Here is a 22,742-nt window from a genome sequence, read left to right as displayed (position 1 = left end):
GATGGAGTCTAATTCGCGAGACGAATCTATTAAGGCTAATTAGTCCATGATTAGCAAATGGTTACTGTAGCACCACATTGTCAAATCATGGAGTAATTAGACTTAATAGATTCATCTCGCGAATTAGACTCCATCTGTGCAATTAGTTTTATATTAGACTATATTTAATACTCCTAATTAGTATCAAATATCCGATGTAACATGTGCTAAAGTTTAGCAACAGGTATCCAAACACCCCACATTACGTGCTCTGAAGATCTGAGGGGCTGGATCACATCAATGTTGATTATTGATAGTGGTATTGTCCTTGATTTGTATTGCTTGTTGTTTGACGCATGATGTCGAATGCCTAGGAAAGATACAGTACAATATTTGTCTGTTCTGTCGTGTCATCCGCACACAAGAATTTCTGAAGTTATTTGGTGTATAGATATTAAGTTAACAAAAACAGTATTAGTAGTACTGCGTAGCTTTTCTATATGTGTGCTTTTTCTATGCGAAGAGCTCTGCGTTAATATGCAGTCAATCTACAACCTGCTGGCTGCTGCAGATATGACCTCCGCCCCCCCCCCCCCCCCAATTACCCATATCCACTAATTATTACCCATTATCCATCGGGTATGGGTAATTAAATTTTGTATGGGTATAGGGAGGGTATGGATTGGGGAAACAGTTCATAGATGTGGGTCAGGGAAAGCGTGGGTGTGCCCAAACTTTACCCAACGGTAACGCTAATTGTGCTGCAGCATCAGTGGCTGTTGTGGCTGGGCGTTCACTGACCATCCTGAATTCTATATATTGCTTAACCAGAAAAAGGCAATACGATCGACAATTACGAAAGGGACGCCGCAGCAGAAAACAAATGCGAAACAATATCCGAAGCCATGAGTGCTCTCTCTCGAGAGTGATCCATCCGCCCACCAATCCCCCTCACTGACTCCCTCCTCTCGATATTCCCTTTCCAACGAGCCGCATCCATCAGCTGATATCAATACAGTAATCTAGCATTACGCGAAAGCACGCAAGCCCCTCGCCGGCTGCCCTCTCGACGCGAGGCCAGTCCCGGTGCATGAGCATGGCGAGGCGGCCCGGCCGGGGTCTCGATCGCCGGGGGGCGGGGGTCACGTCGCGGAACGAGGCGCGCTCACGCCCACGGGCCACGGCGTGGCCGCCGGCCGCGATGGATCGTGATGGATGATGGATGGTGGTTTCCGCTCGGGCCGCAGCGCCGCCGGGCCCCGCGGCGCACGGGCTCTGTCGGTAACCCACGTGTCTGGCCGCCACGCCCGCGCGGCCCCGGCCGACAACCGCGTCTGACCCGCCATGGCTCCCCATGACGTGGTGGGCGCGCCCTCGCCTTTTTCAAGTTTTTCTGCTGCTGCTTCCTCCTCGCCTCGCGTCGCAGAGGGGGGGCCCCAATTGGCTGCCGTGGTAGGGTACGTTAAGGTTGACCTTGACCTCGTCTGCGAACGTGCCGCGAGGGGCCTGCTGCTGCTCGGTTCAAGGATCTTCTGCGGGCATCATCAGTACGAGTGGCCTGAGTAACAATCGAACTGTTCCATGGAGAAGACAGATGACCGCACATTATATTAGTGTCGATACGGTCGTTACAGAGGATCCTTTGCTAGCTCGAGCGATCTTTGCTCCCGTCCTCTACCGATCCTTCGTAACCTCCCCGACGCATGTCCGTTCCTTGTCACCGAAGATTCGTGCTCGTCTCTACTTTCTCCCACAGAAATTTTTTTTTTGCGATTCGCGACTTTTTGTTTGTTTGGTGCCCACGAAAAAAAGAGGGAGGAGTTTGTGGTTTTGCGAGATTTTGCCACGTCCTCTGCTCTGGCCGCGTCGAAGGATGACCAGCGCTTTTCAAACATTCTTAAAACTAGCTGTAAAGTATAACTAAAGTAAGTTGGTTCCAGCTCTCGTTGATTCGATGCGCAGTAACGTCGTGCATGGCGGGGTCACTGGGGGGTTCTGGTGAGCCATATGCCACGACCATATTTGCCATATGCGTCGAAAGGTGAATGAGAAAGAGGAACACACGGGGCCACCCCCACGTCCGCGTGTCAGCGTGCGCCGCAGCAGGTTAGTACTAGGACCAGTGCGTGTGCCCCCACAGCTTGTTCGACCAATCGCCATGGCTGCACCTCGAAACGCCAAGAATGTTTCTGGCCGCAGACTCGTGATTCATCGGCCATGTCAGTACAATTGAAGACGGTGACGCAAACACTGCTCATTTTTACCCCGGCCGGGGACGACGGGTAATCACAGAAAATTGAATGGCCTTACTTGCCCCTCGTCCTCAGCCGTTTACAGTTGATTGCAAGATACGGGAGAAACGAATGATTTCGCTGAGAGTCCTCTCTCGTGAATCCTTTTTCTTTGTTTCTCGTCGGAGCGCCACTGGGTGTCTAGAACTTGGTGGAGACGCTGCCACCGTGCCACGTGGCGTGTCGCTCTCGCGGTGACACGAGCCGGCCATGGCCCATGGCTGGCTGGCTGCACTGCACGCTGCAGCGCAAGTACCGTCCAGGCCATCCGTGATCCATCACGGGACGTGGGTTTGCACACACAGTAGGCAGAAGTCGACGGCCATACCGTATCTTATCCCCTGTCTCTCGCTCAACGGCTAACGTCTCGCGCTCGCCTTCCACCTGACTGACGGGTTTGTTCGTTTCGTTTCCTTCTTTTGAGTTCTGACAGCCAACCCCCTAGTCTACTCCTCTCCACAGGCATTCCTACTCTGCCCACAAGCCCACAAGTAGGAAGAAGATGCCTTCCACCAAACGCATCTGCATCCAGTACACCGCCGATATTGCGCCGGGCCCACGAGCGAGGGACGGAAAGGGCCCAGGCCCACCTTGTCTGCGCCTACCGGAGTTTTTTAAAAAAAAATTATAATAAAACAACGGGTGCGAATTTATATTAATTAGTGGAGCTATCAGGAAGCCGGGCCCACGCGGGGTTAACGCTAATTCCCTCTACCGCTACCGCCTCTGCCCGTCTCTCTCTCTCGCGTCAGTGCCGCTGCGGTCAATTTCATCTCGCTCAGGACGTCAGGGGCACTTTGATCATGCGACGTTGACCGGTGTTACCACGGCCGACCACGTCTTATCCCCATGGTAACGGAATATCTCTTTCTATCACCCCTTTTTAACGTGAGTAGCAGTGAAAAGATAAATCACGCAACTACCCTCCACGTTAGATTGAAGCTTATTTTTTTACCTTCATTCATAATAACTAGCTAAAATCATGGTAGCAAAGCAATTGTACGCCATGACCCATGAAGGGTTGTTTTAGCTCCTAGTTTTGTGAGCAGAAGCTCCGGCTCAGGTTTTTTGTGCTCCGATGATGATTGCTCTAGAGAAGCCGAGAACCCAGAAAAAACTGAATTCCAAATTCCCAATCAGTACAAATCATTTGCGAACCGGCCTCAGTTATTGCTCAGCTTGCTTGGATCATCACATGGTGGTGGACTGGAGCACGGCCACTGCACTGGAATGTTCGCCAATGATACCTACCCGTTGCACGTCGATAACGAAAACAATTCGACGTGCGCAAGCGTATCTGATCACCAGGCTTGCACTGCATTGAGAATTTGAGAGCACTGGAAGAAATAGCAGTGGATGCTAGTGTGAGTCAGCGCACTTTGGCCACGCGATCCTTACTCCCCCAAAATAAACATCGCCTCCTCCGGTTTTGAGAAAGCGAGACGAAGGCGCCCAAAAGCCGCGAGAAATGGACAGAAAATTTGGGAAATATCCCGGCCGGCTGGCCGGCCTTGCCTTCCGGTTGTGGGCGCCCCGCACTGCCACGGCCTCTGCCACCGCCTCCGCGGCTATTTAAGAAGGCGCCCCCCGCCACCATCCTACTCACCGCTCACCACCACCGCACCACCACGAGCTGATCACCTGAGCTGAGCTGACCTGAGCCGCAGATGGTTCCGCGGCCGCTGGAGGCTTAGCGTTGGCGAGGACAGGACGCGGAGGTGCCACATGTTGAGTGCGCAGACGGCGGCTAGCAGCAGCAGCAGCGGAGGCGTCGAGCAGGAGAGGAGCGTCGTCGTCGAGCAGGAGAGGAGCGTCGTCGTCGAGGAGAGGCGGCGGACGGAGCCGGTGGGGGAGGAGGACGAGGAGGAGGAGGAGGAGGAGCCGGAGTTCAGGGACATCCACGCGCTGAGCCCGCCGCCGAGCCAGCCGTCGTCGTACCGCAGGGGGCGCGGGGAGTCGTGGGGGTCCGCCGCGGGCGGGAGCAGGCACACGTCGATCCGCTCCGTCGGGAGCGAGACCGCCCCCAGTGAGCCCTTCCCGACTATGAGCAGGGAGTTCTCGGCCATGGTCGCCGCAGCAGCCACCGCTAACGCCGCCAACGCCGCCGCCGCCAACGGGGCCGGGAGCGACACCGAGAGGGACGTCGACGTGATGGGGAGGATCGGGGAGGGCGACGAGCTGGAGGAGACGAACCCGCTGGCCATCGTACCGGACAGCAACCCCATCCCGTCGCCGCGCCGCCGGGGCCCGCCGACCCCGGGCGCGGACGGGGCGCTGGCTGCCAGCGGCGCCCAAGGCCACGGCCACGCCGGCGGCGGCGGCGAGGGCGGGGTGTCGGTCGGGCAGGTGAAGAAGGAGGAGGTGGAGTCCAAGATCGCCGCGTGGCAGATCGCCGAGGTGGCCAAGCTCAACAACCGCTTCAAGCGCGAGGAGGTCGTCATCAACGGCTGGGAGGGCGACCAGGTCGAGAAGGCCAGCGCCTGGCTCAAGAAGTACGAGGTAATTGATCACCAACCAATCCACTATTCCACTGACCAAACCCCCAATTCCAGCGACGCCATTCCCGACCCGGCTCTGAAATTTCTGGTACGCGCGTGCAGAGGAAGCTGGAGGAGAAGCGTGCCAAGGCGATGGAGAAGGCGCAGAACGAGGTGGCCAAGGCGCGGCGGAAGGCGGAGGAGAAGCGCGCGTCGGCGGAGGCCAAGCGGGGCACCAAGGTGGCGCGCGTGCTGGAGCTCGCCAACTTCATGAGGGCCGTGGGGAGGGCGCCCTCCACCAAGCGCTCCTTCTTCTGAATCCCCTTCCCCACCCGGTATCGTCTTCAGCAACTCCTCTGCCCTGACTGCCTGCCTGCTCGTCGTCGCCGGTGCACCTGTTTTGTTGGGTTGGATCGTTCACCGCTTCACTCCACGGGATCAGACAGAGTGATCAGTGCCGTGCTAGCTGTGTGGAACGCTTGTTTTAGTGTTGTATCCACATGTATGATGATTTGTAATCTTATTTCTCTTTTCTGTGTTTGATATGGTATTGCAAAGTCGATGGCCAGGACAGACAGGGAACAGTACACATGTCATAAGAAGGATGTGCTCTGCCTGAGTCCTGAGGGCAAGAGCTGCCTGTATTTTTCTTGGATTTTTTTTTTCATGAAGGATCGTGTATGTCAATATGAACAAGATATCAGGTGAATTACCCCTGTGTAAATTTTCTTATCTTCGTGCGTTTGGCATAGCTCCCAAAGCTTCAGCAAGAATTCTGCCAAACAGTTTTTCACAGAGAAGTGATAGTGATTCTCTAAAATGAATTAAAAGACTGGGAGTTGAAAAAAAGTAGCTTCTTCTGATTCCATGAAGTGATTATCCATCCTTATTTTAAGAGTTTATGTTAGAGAATCAAATAGAATCACTTTAAGTCAAAGAATCACTTCTCTCAGAGAACCAGCTCCTGGAGAATCAGAATTAAATGGAGCTTTACCAAACACATCGTAGCTTTACTAGTTTCAGTTCTCGCTTTGTTTTCTTCACTACTGTGAAGTTTCAATGCTACCAGCAGCCCTTGTGGCAACCAAAATGCTTTAACCAACATTTTTTTTGAACGAGATTATAGAAGCACGTGTACTGAAATTCTGAAAAGTATTTTCTTACGGGGGAACATACGCTGCTCCCACGCCTGGGTGTGTAACCACCTTCACTTGGCAAACCAGTGTGCATGTGCTGTTGACTATCTTGTGGTGAAAGGAGTGAAGCTGTTCCGGCAGTCGAATGACACCTCAATTCAGTCACATTGACATGGTGAGCCTTTGAGAGGAACAGCACTCATCATTAAACGAATATACTGCATCCGGAAGTGCCCTTTTCAAATAGAAGCCTAACGATAGGTCGTCTATGGTCTCGCCAAATAAATTCTGACCCATACTTCCAATTGGCATGATCATAGTTTAAGAAAAGCAGGTGTACACTAGTTCACGTTTGCTAAACATAAACAATATCCCTGACAGGAAAGTGACCTCCAGCTTACTTAATTTTGATGTGGAGTGTAGTGCGGTGTATTGTACTCCACAATAGATGATGTGCAATATCTTGGTTTGGAAAATTAGATTTGGAGTATGGACGCAATATTTACCTTTTATTTTTTGGCTAGATCATAGGGGTAACTCTTTAACTCAGTATTCCCCTGGGATACACGAGTTATTTTTGTTCAAAAAAAGTGATTGTATATAGTGGAAGTGTGAATAAATGTGAATGTAATGCATAGTTGTTAGACCATTTTGCATACAGTCATCAGTAGCGAAAGACAATAAGGTGGTTTTGGTACCATACTACTCTACCTGAGAATTGTGCCGTCTCTTTTTTGAGGAAGAAAATAGCGTCTCCCATGCCCCTTTTGGACTGCATGGGAGACCGGAGAGGGATGCGAATCTTTGAATTCCTTGTACCTAGACGGAGTGAAGGAAGATGGCCACGGACCCACTAGTGGGCCGTGCCTCGTATTGAATGCTGCTGCATTGAGGACTTCGCCAGGCCCATAGATAGACAGGACTAGCCCATGTGCATACGGAGCGCGGGCGCGCAGCAAGGCGGCAGGCAGGGAAACAAGCTCACATGTGAACAGAGTGCGGCCTGTTCTTCTGTTCGCTTATTATGGAACATGGCGTGTTCCGAGCAGCATCTGTCAGCGACTAAGTGGTTACAACATCACGACATTAGTTTAGCTAAAGTCTAAAGTGCAGTTCATGTCACGTCGAATCTTCGGAGGCTACTAAATATGAGTTAATTATAAAACTAATTATACGGATAGAGTATTCACGAGACGAACTTCGGAGGCTACTTAAACATGAGTTAATTATAAAACTAATTACACGGATGGAGTATTCACGAGACGAATTTATTAAGCCAAATTAATTCATGATTCGCAGCACATATCTACTGTAGCATCACATTATCAAATCACGGACTAATTAAACTTAATAGATACATCTCGCAAATTAGCCTCCATCTGTGCAATTGATTTTATAATTAATCTATGTTTAATACTCCTATTAAATATTCGATGTGACAGGAACTTTAGTCCGGATCAAAGAACCAAACACCCCTAAGAAGTTACATACGTCATGGAGCAGCTGATTTTTTCTCGATTGTCAGAGAAGGGGAGGTTATGAAATTACGCAGTGAAATTATGCCATACCTTGTCTGCAACTGCGTATTTTTTTCCTGCAATGGCCTGCCCTGTGCTTAAAATGAACGGTCAATGGTATATAGTTACTCCAACAGCAGGTACAGCAACCCAAAATCAAAGGTACTCTGCTTAGTATCATAAGTATTTAGTAAATTGTTGCAGGCATGGAAATTATTTATGTACAAAACTACTGTGTCAACTTAGACGGAAACGATGGCCGCTGTACAGGACACCCCAACTAAGCAACTTTGACAAGTAGATCAGTGTTGATAGGCCTATATAAGACTGTCAGGATGTTCTCCTCCACTACTGCTCCCACCAGAAAACTCCAGAGGTTTTGGCAGATATCCACACTGAACAAAGGCTCATTGTTCACATCATAAGCATGTCTCTGAAGGCGTTGGCAGATCAACCACATCAGCCGAAAGCTCATTCACAGCAGAAGCATCTGTCCCAGAAGGGTTTGTCAGATCAGCCAAATCAACCAGAGGCTTGGCAGAAGCATATGGCTCGGATGGTGTGGTCAGGTCAGCAACATCAACTAAAGGCTCGTTCCCAGTAGAAGCATCGTCATCTGAAGATGAGAATGTACGGAACAATCGAGCTGAACCAATGCCAGCACCATTGTCAATGTACTCCGGATCAGAAATTTGTGCTTCAGAATCAGATGATTCAGCAAGTAAGACTTCAAGGGACGGGCTGCTCTTACATGTACCCTTCGCCATGGAGGTCATGCCCAACATGTCATCCTTAAACTCATAGAGCAAGTCACAAACCTTTTGTATCTCTTCCCCAGAAATCCGTGTTGCGGTAGGACGATCTCCATTGTCTTCAAGATCCTCAACGTAATTTCCTGATGTGGCATTCGCGGAAACAACAGGTCCTTTGGCAGGTGCTCCACTAAACGACTCCATACTACTAAAATCTGACCAGGAATGCATAACATTTGGTTTTGAAAAGCTATCATCTGGGCTCCAGACGGAGCTGCTGTTCTCAATCCAATCTTTCTTGGAATCTGTAGCATGGTACTGAGAAAATATGGAGTCCATCCCAACTGAGAGCCTAAAGCCACTCTCTGCATTCTTCAGGCCACAGGACTTATCTGAGACATCTTCTTTTGTAATGATATTGTGCCCACTAGCAGCATTTCCAGGAGGTACACTGCTTGACCCGGCAAAGTTTGCCCCAATGGATACACTAGAAAAATGTTTCCCCTCGTCCGCATCAACCTCAAGTGCTTTCTTCACTAGAAGTTGACTGATATTTTTCGAGTTTTTATCAGCTGATGTTCTCTCAAAAGACAGTTTTTTAGCGCCATCATTACCACTGCATACCTCAGAAGTAACATTCTTACCGGAGCTAGCATTCCTTGCTGCAAGAAACTCTGCTAATGATATGGCAGGTCTATTTTCATTCACTTGAACTCCATTATCCACAGCTTCAAAAACTGTAGGAGGCTGAGGAGGTACCAAAGGTCCAGTGCTTATGGCATATGGCATCGTGTCAAAACTAGGACAATTATCCTGTCCATCTACCTGACTTCCATTATCAATAGATTGCAAAACTCTATCAGGCTGTGAAGGGATATCCAATAATTCTGAGTTTGCAACAAATGGCACCTTTTCTTCATTAAGGTTATCGTTCTGTTCGTTTATCTGAACCTTGCCATCCAACATTTCCTTTGAGAGAGAAGTATGTGGAGTTACGTTTATTTCCTGAGAAGATCTGAAGGTACCAACCAAATTTGCATTACCAGATGTACCCAGATATTGGTCGGCTGAACGATCTTTAGCGGACATCTCGTCCATTTTTTCAGGAGAAAGGGAACAACTCACGGAATCATTAGTATTTTCAGCACTTAAATCACTGGCTGTGCAAACAACAGGTGTTGAAGATGATGTTCCTTTGGTGGAAGTGAGTAACGCCTCCAATGCGGAAGCCAATGCACCATTGATAGATACAGGTTTTTTGCTCTTGGTGTTGTCACCAATGCTTTTGCTCAGAGTATCATCATATTGTGCATTAAAATCATCATGATCACCAACTTCTGCTTCTTTCTCTTCCTCCACTTTGTCGTCATCATCATCATCATCTGGGAATTCAGGAACCTTGACAACTAAACCTGGGGAAATCTTACGCTCCTTTTCAGAAGATGGAGCACAATAGACAGAGACAGGTGAGGAAGGCCCGTCATGAAGGTTTCCACCAGGTTGAGCAATAAAATCAGGGACCTTCACAAGTAGCCTTGGCACCACATTAGGCCCACGAAAATCAAACTGGTTTTCACTAGTGACATTATAACAACAGGAATCATCTGAAGAAAAATCTGGCGCCCTGACAGCTAAACCTGGCTTCCTGTCAGTTATAGGAGCAGGAGTTCTATCATTAGCGTAATCATGTGCTTCCTCCTGTGAGTTAGTCGTATTAGACATACTATCTGATGCTGACCTAACTGCAGAAGAACCTCGCAAAGACTGTATCTCCACAGAGAATGAACTAAACTGTTCCTCCAGTCGCTGAAGCCTTGCATCAATGCTACTGAGGGGCTTTATCATGCTGTCCTCAAACCTAGAGCAGTATAATTCCATCTTCTCAACCTTAGTGAGCAGAATATCCATCTTTCTCTCAAGATTATGATTGTGAGGAGTAAATTTTTCATTTGCAAAGGGATTAACAAGATGATCTGCGTCTGATGCTCGCTGGTCCTTCACTGATGGCACCTGTGTACTTTCTGTTGTTTGTACAGGCAATGGAAGAGAATGGTCCTTCAACTGCAAGTCACCTTGGTTCCTTTTTTCATTAGATACTATTCCACTGTCTGCAGAATTTATTCCACTTTCTATCCCTGATGGCTTATAATTATCTGTGCTACTTAGCCCTGTTTCCTGCATAATCTTTACAGATGGGTTGCTCTCTTTCATTGCACGATCTTGGGTAAGTTGAGTCCTTGATCCATCAGAAAAATAGCTGTCATCAATTTTCAAATTCCTTGATTTCGGCATTTGCATAAGTCCAGGAACAAGCATAGCCAGCAAAGAACTGCCACCCATGTTCCCAGGACCTGTTACTGAATTATCATTAGTGGACTCAACAGGATCAGCAAATATGCAGATCTCCTCAATGTGCACTGATGTCTTTGACTGAAGTGACAGAAGACGAATAGTAAGAGACACACATGGGCTCACATCAGTCATCTCAGCAGTTGCTTCATAGTGTGCCTGCATTACACATAGAAAATAAAAATATTAGACTTTACTACCTTATAAGGCTCAGCTGGTTGTAACTTTGCAAGTCCTGCTGCTCGTCACTACCACTTCTCTATAATATTTCCGCTGAAAAAACATAAAACCTTGGGAAAGAACTCTAAATTACCTCCTAGCAAAGATTATCTTATCCGACAAATTCATACAAGAACATATCTAGTTATATGATTTTCTCTGGTAATCACTGCAACCAAATCTCATGTATTTCCAATAGTTATCACCCACCGCCGCCTCCTTTCATTTAATATATAACTAACATTTGATATCTCTCAGTTCGGGAAATCTACAACGTGCATTCAAATCTCTACATGCTGTTGCCTGTTGGGGACTGGAATGATTCGACAGGTCTACGTCGCAAAAAGGTGCAGGCGCCCAGCTAGTGAGAATGTTGCAGTTTGAAACCACACCCAGCAGAAATATGGTCTGAATACTATACAAAATTTTGTTGTGAAGAACAAAAAAGGAATTACCAGAGTATTTTCTTGGCAGATTCTGATTGTATTCCTTTCTTGAGCTTCTGGCGTGTTATTTCCCATAGGAGATTCTGGAATTTTGACATCAACCCAACTGTCTTCATCACTACTACTGCTTACACTTTTGGTCTCGTGTTCACGCTTGTCACTGGTTGGAGCACCGCCACTCCCCTGAGACATACTTTCTTCACCACAGGGCTGTGGTTCTTTAGCAGCAAGTCCACAACGGACAGTGCATAGATAATCCTTGCTGGTACCCTTTGCGTCAGTAGAATGGTATAGTTCGTAAATCCGAGCTGTGCTTCGCACATATACCCAGTGAATCTCATACTTTCCCCTGAAACTAACTGAATAACATCCTTGAATTAGTCTTGCGCATAACAAAATGACTTGAAATTTATCCATGATAGGTACATGATGAAAAATGGAAACCAACTACAAATATGCACACAGAATGAGATGCAACCGTCAACAAATTTCACACTATTATTAAAGGCTTCCATGGAAATTCAACGGTTCAATAGAAGATGACAATATCAGGTACGCTCTCAAAGTGGAATTGGGCATGTCACCATAATCAGTGTTAGATGGGCATTCCATGATGAAGTAGAGTAGAAATCCAAAACTACCAGTTACAGTTGCTATGATCATGGACCGATTAAGAAGCACACCAAGGTCACTCCTCCAACAGAAAATGGCATTGTTCACCTGCCATTTAGGCCAATTACAGGGAATGCAAACGCTGCACAGCTGCCTGCCCTATTCGCCTAAATGACCATTTGGCCGATTAGTTGAGTAATCAACCGTTTTTTCTGACAAATTGGCTAAACAATGAGTGACCGACTCAGTTGCTTAAACATCTAGGTGAACAAAATGGACCTTTATATCTCACACAGTGATCACACATCAACTTTTGATTTACATTACGAGCAGGGTTTGGGCATGTCGACATCTCATTATAGTTTACTAGTCAAAACAGTGCGTAAAATTAACAAAGGAGCACCAAAGCATTTATAATACTTCCAGTCCAATAGAATCACAGCAATAGAACTGCAGAACCTGAACGACGATGGCCAGTTCAGTTTAGCTAGTGCCCGCCAACTCTAGGGTTTTACACGCTCAGACGCTGTCCAACGCAAGTAGCAACACGGCAATTCCCAACATCGCACGCATACGCATCCGATCAACGATCCGACTAGCGCAAACACAGCAATTCACAACAAAATCTCGCAAAAATTTTGAACTAAGCTAAGCTAGTACTAGTCCTGTCGAAGGCAAAGCGAGGACTCACCAGTGATCTCGCAGGGAGGGGCGTTCCCGTCCCCATCGGGCAGCGGGCGGGAGAGTAAGACGCCCGCGGGGGAGTCCTCGGCGTCTTCGTCGGAGGTCTCGAACGAGATGGCGTCCTCCACGACCCCGCCGTCGGGGGCCGGCGCCCACGTGCTTGTCGCCGTCCAGGGCCGCCCGCCGGGGCCGTTGCCTCCCGATCCCGACGCCGCCATCTCGCACTTCCACGCGTTGGGTGGTGGTGGTCCGTGGTCAAGTCGGCAACGCCGGTGTTGTGCCGGTGCGTGAGCTCGCCGCTCGCCTCGGTGGCTTCCGGATTCCGTCGAGCGATCTAGCTTTCACTACACGCGAATCTGCTGGTGAGGACCGACGGACTCTGGATCTCGTTTCATGGGCCCATGTGGTTAATTGTTTTCTGTACTAGGCCTATGATTAGGCCCGTGAACATGGGCCATGAAGCCTGACAGCTCGTTTGGCCCATTAACTTCGTCCAAATCGTTATCCACACCCGCGCGCTCGGTCCACCGCACGCAGGTCCGCTGCTGACCTTCCTTCCGGGGTGGCCTCTGGCGGCAAGTAGCAACGATGCAGCTGCCAGTCCACCCGCTCGCCACGAGCGCCGTCGGAGGAGGCGGGTTCTTGGCGGTTCTTCCCCGGTCCTTGCGTGAGCGGAGGGGGAGGACGTGTCGCAAGGTAGTCAGCTTCTCGTCGTCGGGGAAGGGGGGCGAGGAGTCGGCGGCGCCGGGCGAGACGCCGGAGGAGGCGCGGCGGCGGTTGGCGGAGCTCGACGCGCTGCTGGAGGGGCTGGTCGAGCCCAAGATGCGGCCACCGATGCCACCTCCTCCTCCAGGTAATTCCAGCCTCTGCTGACCCTGCTTTGCTCATGTCCAGTGTTAGTACGTGTCCGGTTTCCTGATCGTAGTTTGTAGTTGGAGAATTCGGTTGAATCAATCATTAGCATAGATATGCAGACCAAGATCTTCGTCACGGCCAAAATTTGATGCTAACGTTTGTTTACACTAATCTGTATTCACTGAAACGATAAGATTAATTTTGTGAAGTTACAATGCATGAGGTTCGAGGATATCTTGTTCGTACAGAAGTGTTGAACCGCCTACACCATTCAGTAATTCGGAAGAGATGGACCAGTCCTCTGTACTGCTAAAGCTTTGGTTGAAACTTGAAAGTACCCTGAATTTTGTGAAAGGTCATACGAGCCTTACCTAACTTTGATAGATGATTCAGTACTCAGTATCCAGTACATTGTACAACTCATCCCAGTTCTAGTAGTGCAGCAGTGCTACATGCGTGCGAATGTTTGTATAGAAGCACCTTTCACTTGTGTTCTAAACTCCTCATAATGCCTATTCAAAGTTTAAAAGAATTAATTATAAGGCGTTCTTTTTAACTCTTTAGCATTCTTCAGCCAAGAAATACTGATTTTCAGTCATCTGCACTTCACTACGAGTGCTCACAGCTCTCTTGTTTTGAAGCCAGTTCAATTTTCTTATGAGATCCAGTGAGAGCGTATTTGCCACGAAAAGAGTTTCAATCCCAGTTCTTGCTCACTCAACTCGTTTCGCAATCCACATCATCTGATAACACTATGGTATATCTCACTGTTTGTTTACTTGAAGCAGACCTTTACTTGGACCGAGACATGATAACAGGCCGGGGGTCAACTGATGAACTGCCGGAATTCTCTCCAACATATGTGGCATTCTCGACACTGGCACTTGTTATCCTCACGATATTCACCAACGTCATGTTCAATTTGTACATCAAACCTTCTGTCGATGGCGTCGATCAACCCGTAAGAATTCAGAGAGTTCCTCTGGTAAATCCAGCAGATCGGCAATTCGAGTAGCTTCTGCACAGGATACAGTTCTATTATATGTTTCCCAAGTGGAATGGATTTTTTTTTTTGAAGATGAAGTGGAATGGAATTGGAATGTTTAATTGTATCACCTCACTCTAGCTTCGTAGTTACTATCTCAAATGAACTCTCCTGTGCAACACTGCAGAAGACCAAAAAAATTGACACATGTTGACTGGGAGCTCTGCCGTGTCTTGTATGCACCTCCATTTTCTTCTTTCAACTGCAAGCCTGCATGTGGATCCACCACGCCATTTCTGAGAATCAGCATCCTTGATCCAACAAAACCAGACGCAGGTGATCTATCACTTAGATTAATCAGCGGATCAAGAGTGGGCATGGATCTGCAGTTCCCATTTTTAAATCGGCAGAATTGCAGGAAAATTTATGATTGCAACTTCTGCAGTAACCACTGTCCACTGGGGGGGACACCAGAAACACCGACATGAATGTGGTGTCAACGGTGGTCAAATGCGAGGGGTAGCGGTGCTCTGGTCCCAACCTTAGTCTTCTAATATGACCCTGACTAAATTTTTGCATCAGTTGCTGTTTCTGGCTTTTATTAGGGTTTTTTCCCCGCTCTCTCTTTCTTTGATTTGGCTTTCATCCTTCTCGTTAAATATTTGTCCGACTGACTTTGCTAGTCTGCATTTTTTGTGATCCAGACACACGGACCTTTCTCGTTCAGTCAGCTTTCATTAAACAAGACCATGATTTTCTTTTCTTTATCTCTTAGCCTCTTAGCCCTTAGGTACTAGATACTGTATCTATCGTTTTGTCACGTATTGCCTCGGCGATAAACAGTACTACACTCTGTTTCAACATGGCTACAGAAACAAAACTTGTTTTCTTGGAGGGGCTACAGAACTTTGTTCTTCACGCTAACTTTTCCTTTGCGGACGATAGCACCCTTTTCCCCTCTTTAAATCCTTGTTCACTCGACCCCGTGATCACCCGTTGTTTATTCCCTCCCTCCTCTTTGGCCTGTCAGCAATCGGTTGTTATTCAAAGCGGAATCTGGTAACATGCCGACTAATCTAGCCGAAGTGCCGAACGAAGAACATGCTTCATCGTCCTCCCTTCCTCCCTCGGGCGCCGCGCGCGACCTGCAGTCTGTCCAACCACCAGCATCGCATGTGCCGCGTGCTCGTTTTTTCAGTTAAAAGTACCGCTAGCTAAGCCAAATCTAGGCAGCACGGGTACGTGTCCGTGCTCAGCGTCGGGCGGCTCCGCGGAAGCTGCGTGCGGCGACACTGAGGAAAATCAGTTGACTGCAGATCGGAAGCGTGACCGGAGACGTCACGCTACATGCCTACATGCTAGTGGTTCTTCTAGCAGCGGATCTGGAGCCAAACCGACGTCCACATCGCCCATTAATTTCGAAGCTCGAAGAAGGCAAGCACAGCCCACCGCGTCTCGCGAGCCCCCTCGTCATGTGCGAGCGTCGCGTCGCCGGTCGCCCCCCAGATCCATGCACCTTATCGGGAGGCCGTTCGGGGCCGGGACAAGTGTCCGGCCCCCGCTGGGGACAACCCCGAACGCTCGTCGGCAGTCATCGGCGCGCCCGGGCGGCCGGCCCATGCGCTTGCGCCTCGCTTCGTCGGACTCGGACGGACCCCGCCGGCCGGGCGCGCGCGAGCCCCATGCGCCCGCGTGATGGGTCTCGGGGTAAAGTGCCGGCGGCGGGCGCGCTCACACCGGCGGCCGCGCGCGGGGGAGGATCAGATCCATCCGCTCGACTTGTTCCGGGGATCACACGTCGCGGTCGCCGTTGCTGTCACGAACTCACGATACGTCCTCCCGGGGCCGGGGGGGCCGGGCGGGATCGCACTGCCCGCGCTAGCGATCAAACGTTTCCCACGCTGTCGGGATCCGCGGGCAAGGATGCATGCATGCATGTGTGCGTTGCGTGGCTCGAATCAGACGGTAATAATTCGTCCGCGCGGGGATGCGGCCGGGCTGGCGTCCGGCCACTGGCCACGGCCCGGCCTGTCCTACCCCTGCGGCGGCCGAGCCACCAGCACCATACACGGGATCATGACACGGGGGGACCTGCGAATCGCACGGGGTGGGCGATCGGCGATGGCGATGACGTGTCCGTGCCCCAGGCCCGGCCCCTGTTGTCTGTTGCAAGTATCTCTTCGAGACCATTCCTATTTGACACCAGAAAAATTACTGATTTCTTTTTTGACCGATAAAATTTTTTACAACTTTATAACACTCCGTTGGATTTTTCATCCAGAAATCGTTAAATACCCCGCGAAAAGATGATTTTGCCCCTCTAGACCCACCACCCTTCTTCCTCCTCTCCTCCCTTTCTCCCTCCTCTGCAGCATACGCTTGTCTTCGCCGGCCATCTCCTTGGCCACCCAACCCGGTGCACGGACGCGCGGAACCCATCACCATGGCGCAGCCGAAGTCCGCGAGCTTGGAGGTGGGCCTCCCGTTGCCCCGCGGCCGCCACACACCGCCGCATGGGCTCCCTCCTGTGGCTCCACGACATTCTTAAAAGCTCCCTCCTCCCGCCACAGTACGTCGAGATGTGCTGCCGCTACGCGGCACTCTGAATGCGGCACTTCGACGTTGTTTCATCTCTCTGCCTCGACACCGCGGCGGGGCTCATCTACTCGGGAGAAGGGTGGTAGGGTCCACAGGGGCGAAATCATCTTTTCGCAGGGTAGTTAACGGTTCTTCGATGGAAAATCCAACAGAGCGTCATACAAGGAACAAAAGTTGAACTCGATGTCAAATAGCGAATTAAATTTTTTTTAAGATCTTACGAGAAAAGAAGAAAGGAACCTGTAATTCTTTTTTTTCAAATACGGAATTATCTCTGTCTTTTCGCCCTCGCCGGCTGTCGATCGTGCCGCCAACACTGTAGAAGTAAGATTTTTTCCGACGTGCACGTGACGGGTGCCTGCCAACCAGTTGCCAGGCGTCAGCCGGTTAACCTACCGCGGTGGAATCCTATACTTCTGCAGTTATTCAGATCTCGCCACCGGCCGGAACGCCAGTGTTACGGCATCGTCGTTCTGTGTCGTCTGCCGTGGCCGGTGCGAGCTTTTGAGCTTGTGTCAACTTGGACACTATGGTTGATGAGACCAATCACTGGGCATTTACGGAGGTGCCGCCTCACTGATTACGACAGGAATGGGTGGACCCCAACCGGCAACCACGCTTTCAAGTGACTGAGAGCCGGAGCAGCAAAGTGATTGCGAGCTTATCCTCCAGTTCGCAGGAGCGGTAGATGCCCCTTGCGCTTGTGTGCCCTTGAGCCCTTGGGCAGTCATAAACTCATAATGCCACATCTTGCCGCAACGTGCACGCTTGCCGAACTGGGTGATCAGAGCGCAGGGCACTAGCAGGGTAAGTTGGGCATCTCCAGCCACAAGGCCATGTGGTGCGCAGCTGGGTGGGGGCGATCAGGCGGGAGCGCAAGCGCAAGCGCAAGCATCAAGCAAAGCCAGGCCAGCCCACAAAGGTGGCCGAAAGAATCCTTTCCCTTTTCTCGCTTCGCCAACGCCACTACCCGATCAGGATTCAGGCTCCCTCCCTCTCTCTCCTCCACATGCGCTCTCGTGTGCGGCCTGAACCCTGTCGGACGCATCCATCTATCCATGCCCCATTATTTAGTTGTCACATGGGGGGACTGCCTCCGTGCTGCCAAGGCATTAAGAAATACGTGTAACGCTCTGGAAATGAAAGCTCGAGGTAATATCGAGGCCGAAGGCGAGCAGCGAAAAGGGGGCCGATGAGCTTTGTTGTCTTGCGAGACATCACAGAGGGACTTTCAGAGATAAGATCGTAAGAGTGATCCGCATGCGTGGGCGGTTCTGACGGCACAAAACGTTCGTCTTTGTGGGTACGTGGCGGCACGAGGTGGCCGTGTTTGCCTGACCATGCGTTGCAGCCTTGCAGCAGGCCCGGGTGGACCTGTTGATCACAGTCTCACTCTCACAGTGCATGCATGCACCGAGAATGCAACGTCGCCGAGCTGACGCGTCCTCCACACTGTATCCGGGCATCTCTCGTGAAAGAGTACGTGCGGGCTATTCACCCTCCCATGCAAATGCTGTCCTTGCACACTGGGGAGAGTGTGTATAAATCTTCATAAATGTTCTCTGGGTTAAATAGGTCCAAATGCTCTCGTGTTGACCGATAACGAACTAAACAAACAATCCCAAGAAAACAGTGCATCCCTCAATTGTCTCCATTAATCTGCCTCCTGCTAAGCATAACTAGGACAAGCGAATCCAGGGCAGGTGCTAGCTAGGCGACGGCCATCTCTCGGTTCTCGGAGATCGCCAAGCACATGTACGCGAGTTACTACCGTGCCACACGGCCACCCAATAATGCCCACGCCGGAGAACGCAGCGGACGAAAGGCGCAGCTCCCACATGCTAATCATGGACGCACCAATCGCTCGCGCGAGGCCGCGACGCCGGCGAGCCCCGAACCCACTCGGATCCTTCCCTCCCGGCGTCGCGGCCCGGCCAGTTAACCCTCCGGGAAGGGTGCGCTTTGTCCGGTTTCAGTCAGGGTTTCAGCGAGGACCAATGCCACGGTGGTGCTCGCGATGCACACGGCTGGCGCCCTCGGTGTCCGCGCACGCCCCGGTCCGGTGGTGGGTGGTCAGAAAACAAAGCCGGGGCGAGGTGCCGAGGAAAAAAGAAAGCGTTTATGCCGTCACGCCCGCGCCCTTTTTATAGCAGCCTCGGGTGCGCCTCACTTCCGCACTCTTCCCACACTCTCGAGAGCCAGCGCGAGCTCCCAGCAGCGCACGAGCTGAGCCTGAGAGAGCCACCAACAGGAATAGGAGCAGGATGGCGTGCACCGCCTCATCCTTCCTCGTTGTCTTCCTGCTCGTGGCGGCGGCCGCGACGACGCCGGCACGGTCCTGCGCGCCGAGCGACCTGCACGCGCTGCTGAGCGTGAAGGCGGCGCTGGGCAACCCGGCGACGCTGTCGTCGTGGAGCCCGTCGTCGCCCAACTGCTGCGCGTGGGACCACCTCCGGTGCGACGACGCCGGGCGCGTGAACAACGTCTTCATCGACGGCGCCGACGATGTGCACGGCCAGATCCCGTCCGCGGTGGGCGGGCTGTCGGCGCTCATGTCGCTGTCCCTGTTCCGCCTGCCGGGGCTCACGGGCACCATCCCGCCCTGCCTCACCGCGCTCTCCAACCTGCAGTTCCTCACCATCTCCCACACCAACGTATCGGGCCCCATCCCTGAGGCCCTGGCGCGGCTCCGCAGCCTCGACTCGGTGGACCTCTCCAACAACAAGCTGTGCGGCGGCATCCCGGCGGCGTTCGCCGACCTGCCCAACCTCCGGTCGCTGGACCTCCGGCACAACCAGCTGACGGGCCCCATCCCGGCGGGGCTCGTGCAGGGGCAGTTCCGGTCGCTGATCCTGTCCTACAACCAGCTGAGCGGGCCGATCCCGCGCGACGACGCGCAGGACGAGATCAACACCGTGGACCTCTCCCACAACAAGCTCACCGGCGACCCCTCCCACCTCTTCGTCCCCGGCCGGCCCATCGGCAAGGTGGACCTGTCGTGGAACTACCTCGACTTCGACCTCAGCAAGCTGGTGTTCCCGCCGGAGCTCACGTACCTGGACCTCTCCCACAACCGCATCCGGGGCACCGTGCCGGCGTCGCTGGAGCGCCTCTCCACGCTGCAGAAGCTGGACCTCAGCTACAACAACCTGTGCGGGCCGCTCCCCAGGGGTCACGGCGTGATCAAGCACGGGTGCAAACCGTACGCGCACAACGAGTGCCACCACGGGACCCCGCTCGCCGGGTGCCAGGACCTGTCGTGAGCGCGCCCGCCGCCGCCGGATCGAGCGGGGGGCTCCGTCTACCTCGGCGTCCGTGTGCTCGCTGGCCGGTGCTCTTCGCGTCCCGTACGTGGTGGTCGTGGTAAAGCACGACGGTGCTTGGTGTTTAGCTATAGACAAAGAGGTGCTGCGTGGCGGTAATACCGATGCGCGCGGCTGTGACCTTGAGCTGTTAAAGCGTGTACGTACGAAAACGACAGCTGTGTACGTGTATTGTACTGTACTGGAGCGTGTTATGTACCGTGTATTTGGTATGGATCCGATCGGCCTAATGTATCAAAGGAATGTTACTAAATGGTAATTATGATTGCCTTTTTTTTCCTCTAAAAACAAAAAATACACTACATTGTTTGACACTGTGGTCGGTGAAATCGATCGAGTCCTCTGTGCTGCCCGATGCCCTGTGCACGGTGTCCAACTTGTACATTCGAGCATGACCTCGTCGGTATTCTCGGGCGTTTGGTTCTTCGAGTTAAAAGTTCAGTTCGTGTCACATCGAATATTCGAAGGTTAATTAGAATCATTAAATATGAGTTAATTATAAAACTAATTGCACAAATGGAGGTTAAATGGCGAGACAAATCTATTAAGCCTAATTAATCCATCATCAGTAAATGTTTACTGCAGCAGCACATTGTCAAATCATGGACTAATTAGGCTTAATAGATTCCTCTCGCCGTTTAGCCTCCATCTGTGTAATGGGTTTTATAAATGGTCTATATTTAATACTCTTAATTAGTGTTTAGACATTTGATGTGACAGGTGCTAAAAATAAGCAACAAGAACCAAACGGGTCAGGCAGTTGCAGCAGCTGAGTACTTTAACGTGCGCCTTGGTGCTCGCAGTAAAGATGGCAAGACGTACGGCGTACCTGGCCTGTTCCCAACGGTAAAAAACCTAGCTGTTGACCTGTTGTATGGGTTCCAAACCAGTAGCGTACTGCTCGCGATTTGAATTGCGAAAGCGAGCGTGTTTGAGTGTTTCATTTCTTCGTAGGCAGACCGTTGCGCGCAGCAAGGCAAAGGCTAGCCAGACTAGCAGCAGCGACTCGAGCCAGCGAGGAGCGACAACGGCAACTCATTTCAATCCTGCTCCTGTTTTCTTTTACCAGCTCCACCTTTTCAAATTTCACCCATGGCTATCCGTTGCTGCTGATTCTATGGCACTAGGCAAATGAATGATGATGAATTGATGAGGGCTCTTCTTCACTCTTCTTCGGTGAGAGTGGTCCAGGGGGGCAGCAGCGGACTAAAAACAAGACTGCAGAGATGGGAATGGGAGAGACCGGAAGGCCGGAGGAGACGAATTGAATGGCGCAAGACCAGCGTCCAGAGCGGCAGAGCGCATGCACTGTCGTGCTCATGAGGGCAGGGGACGCCATTGGAGCGGCGGAGGGACCCTATCCGCGATCGGGAGACCGGAGACACCGCACTGCACAGCAGTACAGCACCATGAGTGAATGCAGGATGCACGAACCTTACACGAATCTTTCTTGTGTATTTGTTTGAGCCCTTTTCTCGCGCAGTCTATGCAGTGCCGGCTCTTTGCAGTGCGACCGCCCAGGACCCATAGAGCTGGGGGCCCAAGACCATATAGCACGTGAGAGGCGTCCATCCGTGCGTGTGAGAGGCGATGGCGGCATCCCGAACATCCTATGATCGAAAAGGAAGTCCCACCATGCCCACGTCCATCCCTCGGAAACCCCTGACGATCCTAAGCCCTTCGATCGTTCTCGCTTCCATCCTCTCCGATGTCACCACCCGACACCATCCCCAATCGCCACGTCGAAGCCGTGATCCATCGCCGCCCCGACGGCATCCTCCATCGACGCCCCCGGTGCCGTCATCCATCGACTGCCGCCTTGGTCCATCATCATCCCAACACCGTCCTCCATCGCCGCCCCCATCGCCGTGGACAGTCGCCATCGCCACCGACATCGCCTCGCGACGCCGTCTTCCGGGGCCGTTCAGTCTAGGGTTCCAAGGTGAGGTTGTTTTACTCTTGCGGGTTAAAATTTGTTCATTGCTAGGGTTTCTTGATACCGATTGTGCTAGGGTTAAAATTTCTAATTCACTGTATTTATTTGAATATGATAGATGTTGCCTAAGAAGCATTAAAAGTGTTGCAAGTATCTTTGCTAGAAGAATTGATGTCAGCACCTGAGATTCTTCAATTTTTTAAACCTGCAGATTGCTACCCGAATGTCTCAATTGCATATCGGATTCTCTTAACTATTCCAGTTACAGTAGCATCAGCCGAAAGAAGTTTCTCCAACTTGAAATTATTGAAAAATTATTTGAGATCAACTATGTTACAAGAAGATTGAATGGCTTGGCTATGTGCAGCATTGAGAAGGATGTTTTGGACGACATTAATCTTGATACTGTTCTTAAAGATTTTACATCAAGAAATGGCCAAAATACGATTTTTTACGAAGCACTGAAGCATTATATTTTTATTTGAGGTAATCATAATGGTTATTATTTTTAGTTTTTTTACATTGTTATTATGTTTAACGAGCTATACATATATTGCAAAGTAATTTAATTATTTGTACTATA

The 22,742-nt window shown here is 50.9% G+C and overlaps 4 protein-coding genes across 4 annotated transcripts; 3 read left to right on the top strand and 1 right to left on the bottom strand.

Moving 5' to 3' along the window:
* The first annotated feature begins 3,789 nt into the window (after positions 1–3,789).
* Positions 3,790–5,479, top strand: LOC117846526 (remorin 4.1). The gene is made up of 2 exons (XM_034727730.2): positions 3,790–4,769; positions 4,871–5,479. Exons 1-2 carry the CDS (start codon positions 3,996–3,998, stop codon positions 5,063–5,065), a joined length of 969 nt encoding a protein of 322 aa, XP_034583621.1. The 5' UTR covers positions 3,790–3,995; the 3' UTR covers positions 5,066–5,479.
* A 2,074-nt stretch (positions 5,480–7,553) lies between these two features.
* LOC117844676 (uncharacterized) lies at positions 7,554–12,822 on the bottom strand. The gene is made up of 3 exons (XM_034725429.2): positions 12,470–12,822; positions 11,176–11,525; positions 7,554–10,660 (listed from the first exon to the last, which is right to left on the bottom strand). Exons 1-3 carry the CDS (start codon positions 12,678–12,680, stop codon positions 7,820–7,822), a joined length of 3,402 nt encoding a protein of 1,133 aa, XP_034581320.1. The 5' UTR covers positions 12,681–12,822; the 3' UTR covers positions 7,554–7,819.
* A 168-nt stretch (positions 12,823–12,990) lies between these two features.
* LOC117842607 (uncharacterized) lies at positions 12,991–14,522 on the top strand. Its single transcript, XM_034723088.2, has 2 exons — positions 12,991–13,315; positions 14,106–14,522. The coding sequence occupies exons 1-2, from the start codon at positions 13,051–13,053 to the stop codon at positions 14,330–14,332; spliced, it is 492 nt and encodes a 163-aa protein (XP_034578979.1). The 5' UTR covers positions 12,991–13,050; the 3' UTR covers positions 14,333–14,522.
* Positions 14,523–19,059: 4,537 nt separating this feature from the next.
* LOC117842007 (polygalacturonase inhibitor 1) lies at positions 19,060–20,482 on the top strand. The gene has a single exon (XM_034722340.2). It carries the CDS (start codon positions 19,165–19,167, stop codon positions 20,161–20,163), a length of 999 nt encoding a protein of 332 aa, XP_034578231.1. The 5' UTR covers positions 19,060–19,164; the 3' UTR covers positions 20,164–20,482.
* The last annotated feature ends 2,260 nt before the right edge of the window (positions 20,483–22,742 follow it).

Source organism: Setaria viridis, chromosome 2 (assembly GCF_005286985.2).
Source record: "Setaria viridis chromosome 2, Setaria_viridis_v4.0, whole genome shotgun sequence".
NCBI classification, from domain to species: Eukaryota; Viridiplantae; Streptophyta; class Magnoliopsida; order Poales; family Poaceae; genus Setaria; species Setaria viridis.
The sequence above is the reverse complement of the archived record's forward strand: the minus strand, read 5'-3'. Positions and strand labels throughout refer to the sequence as shown.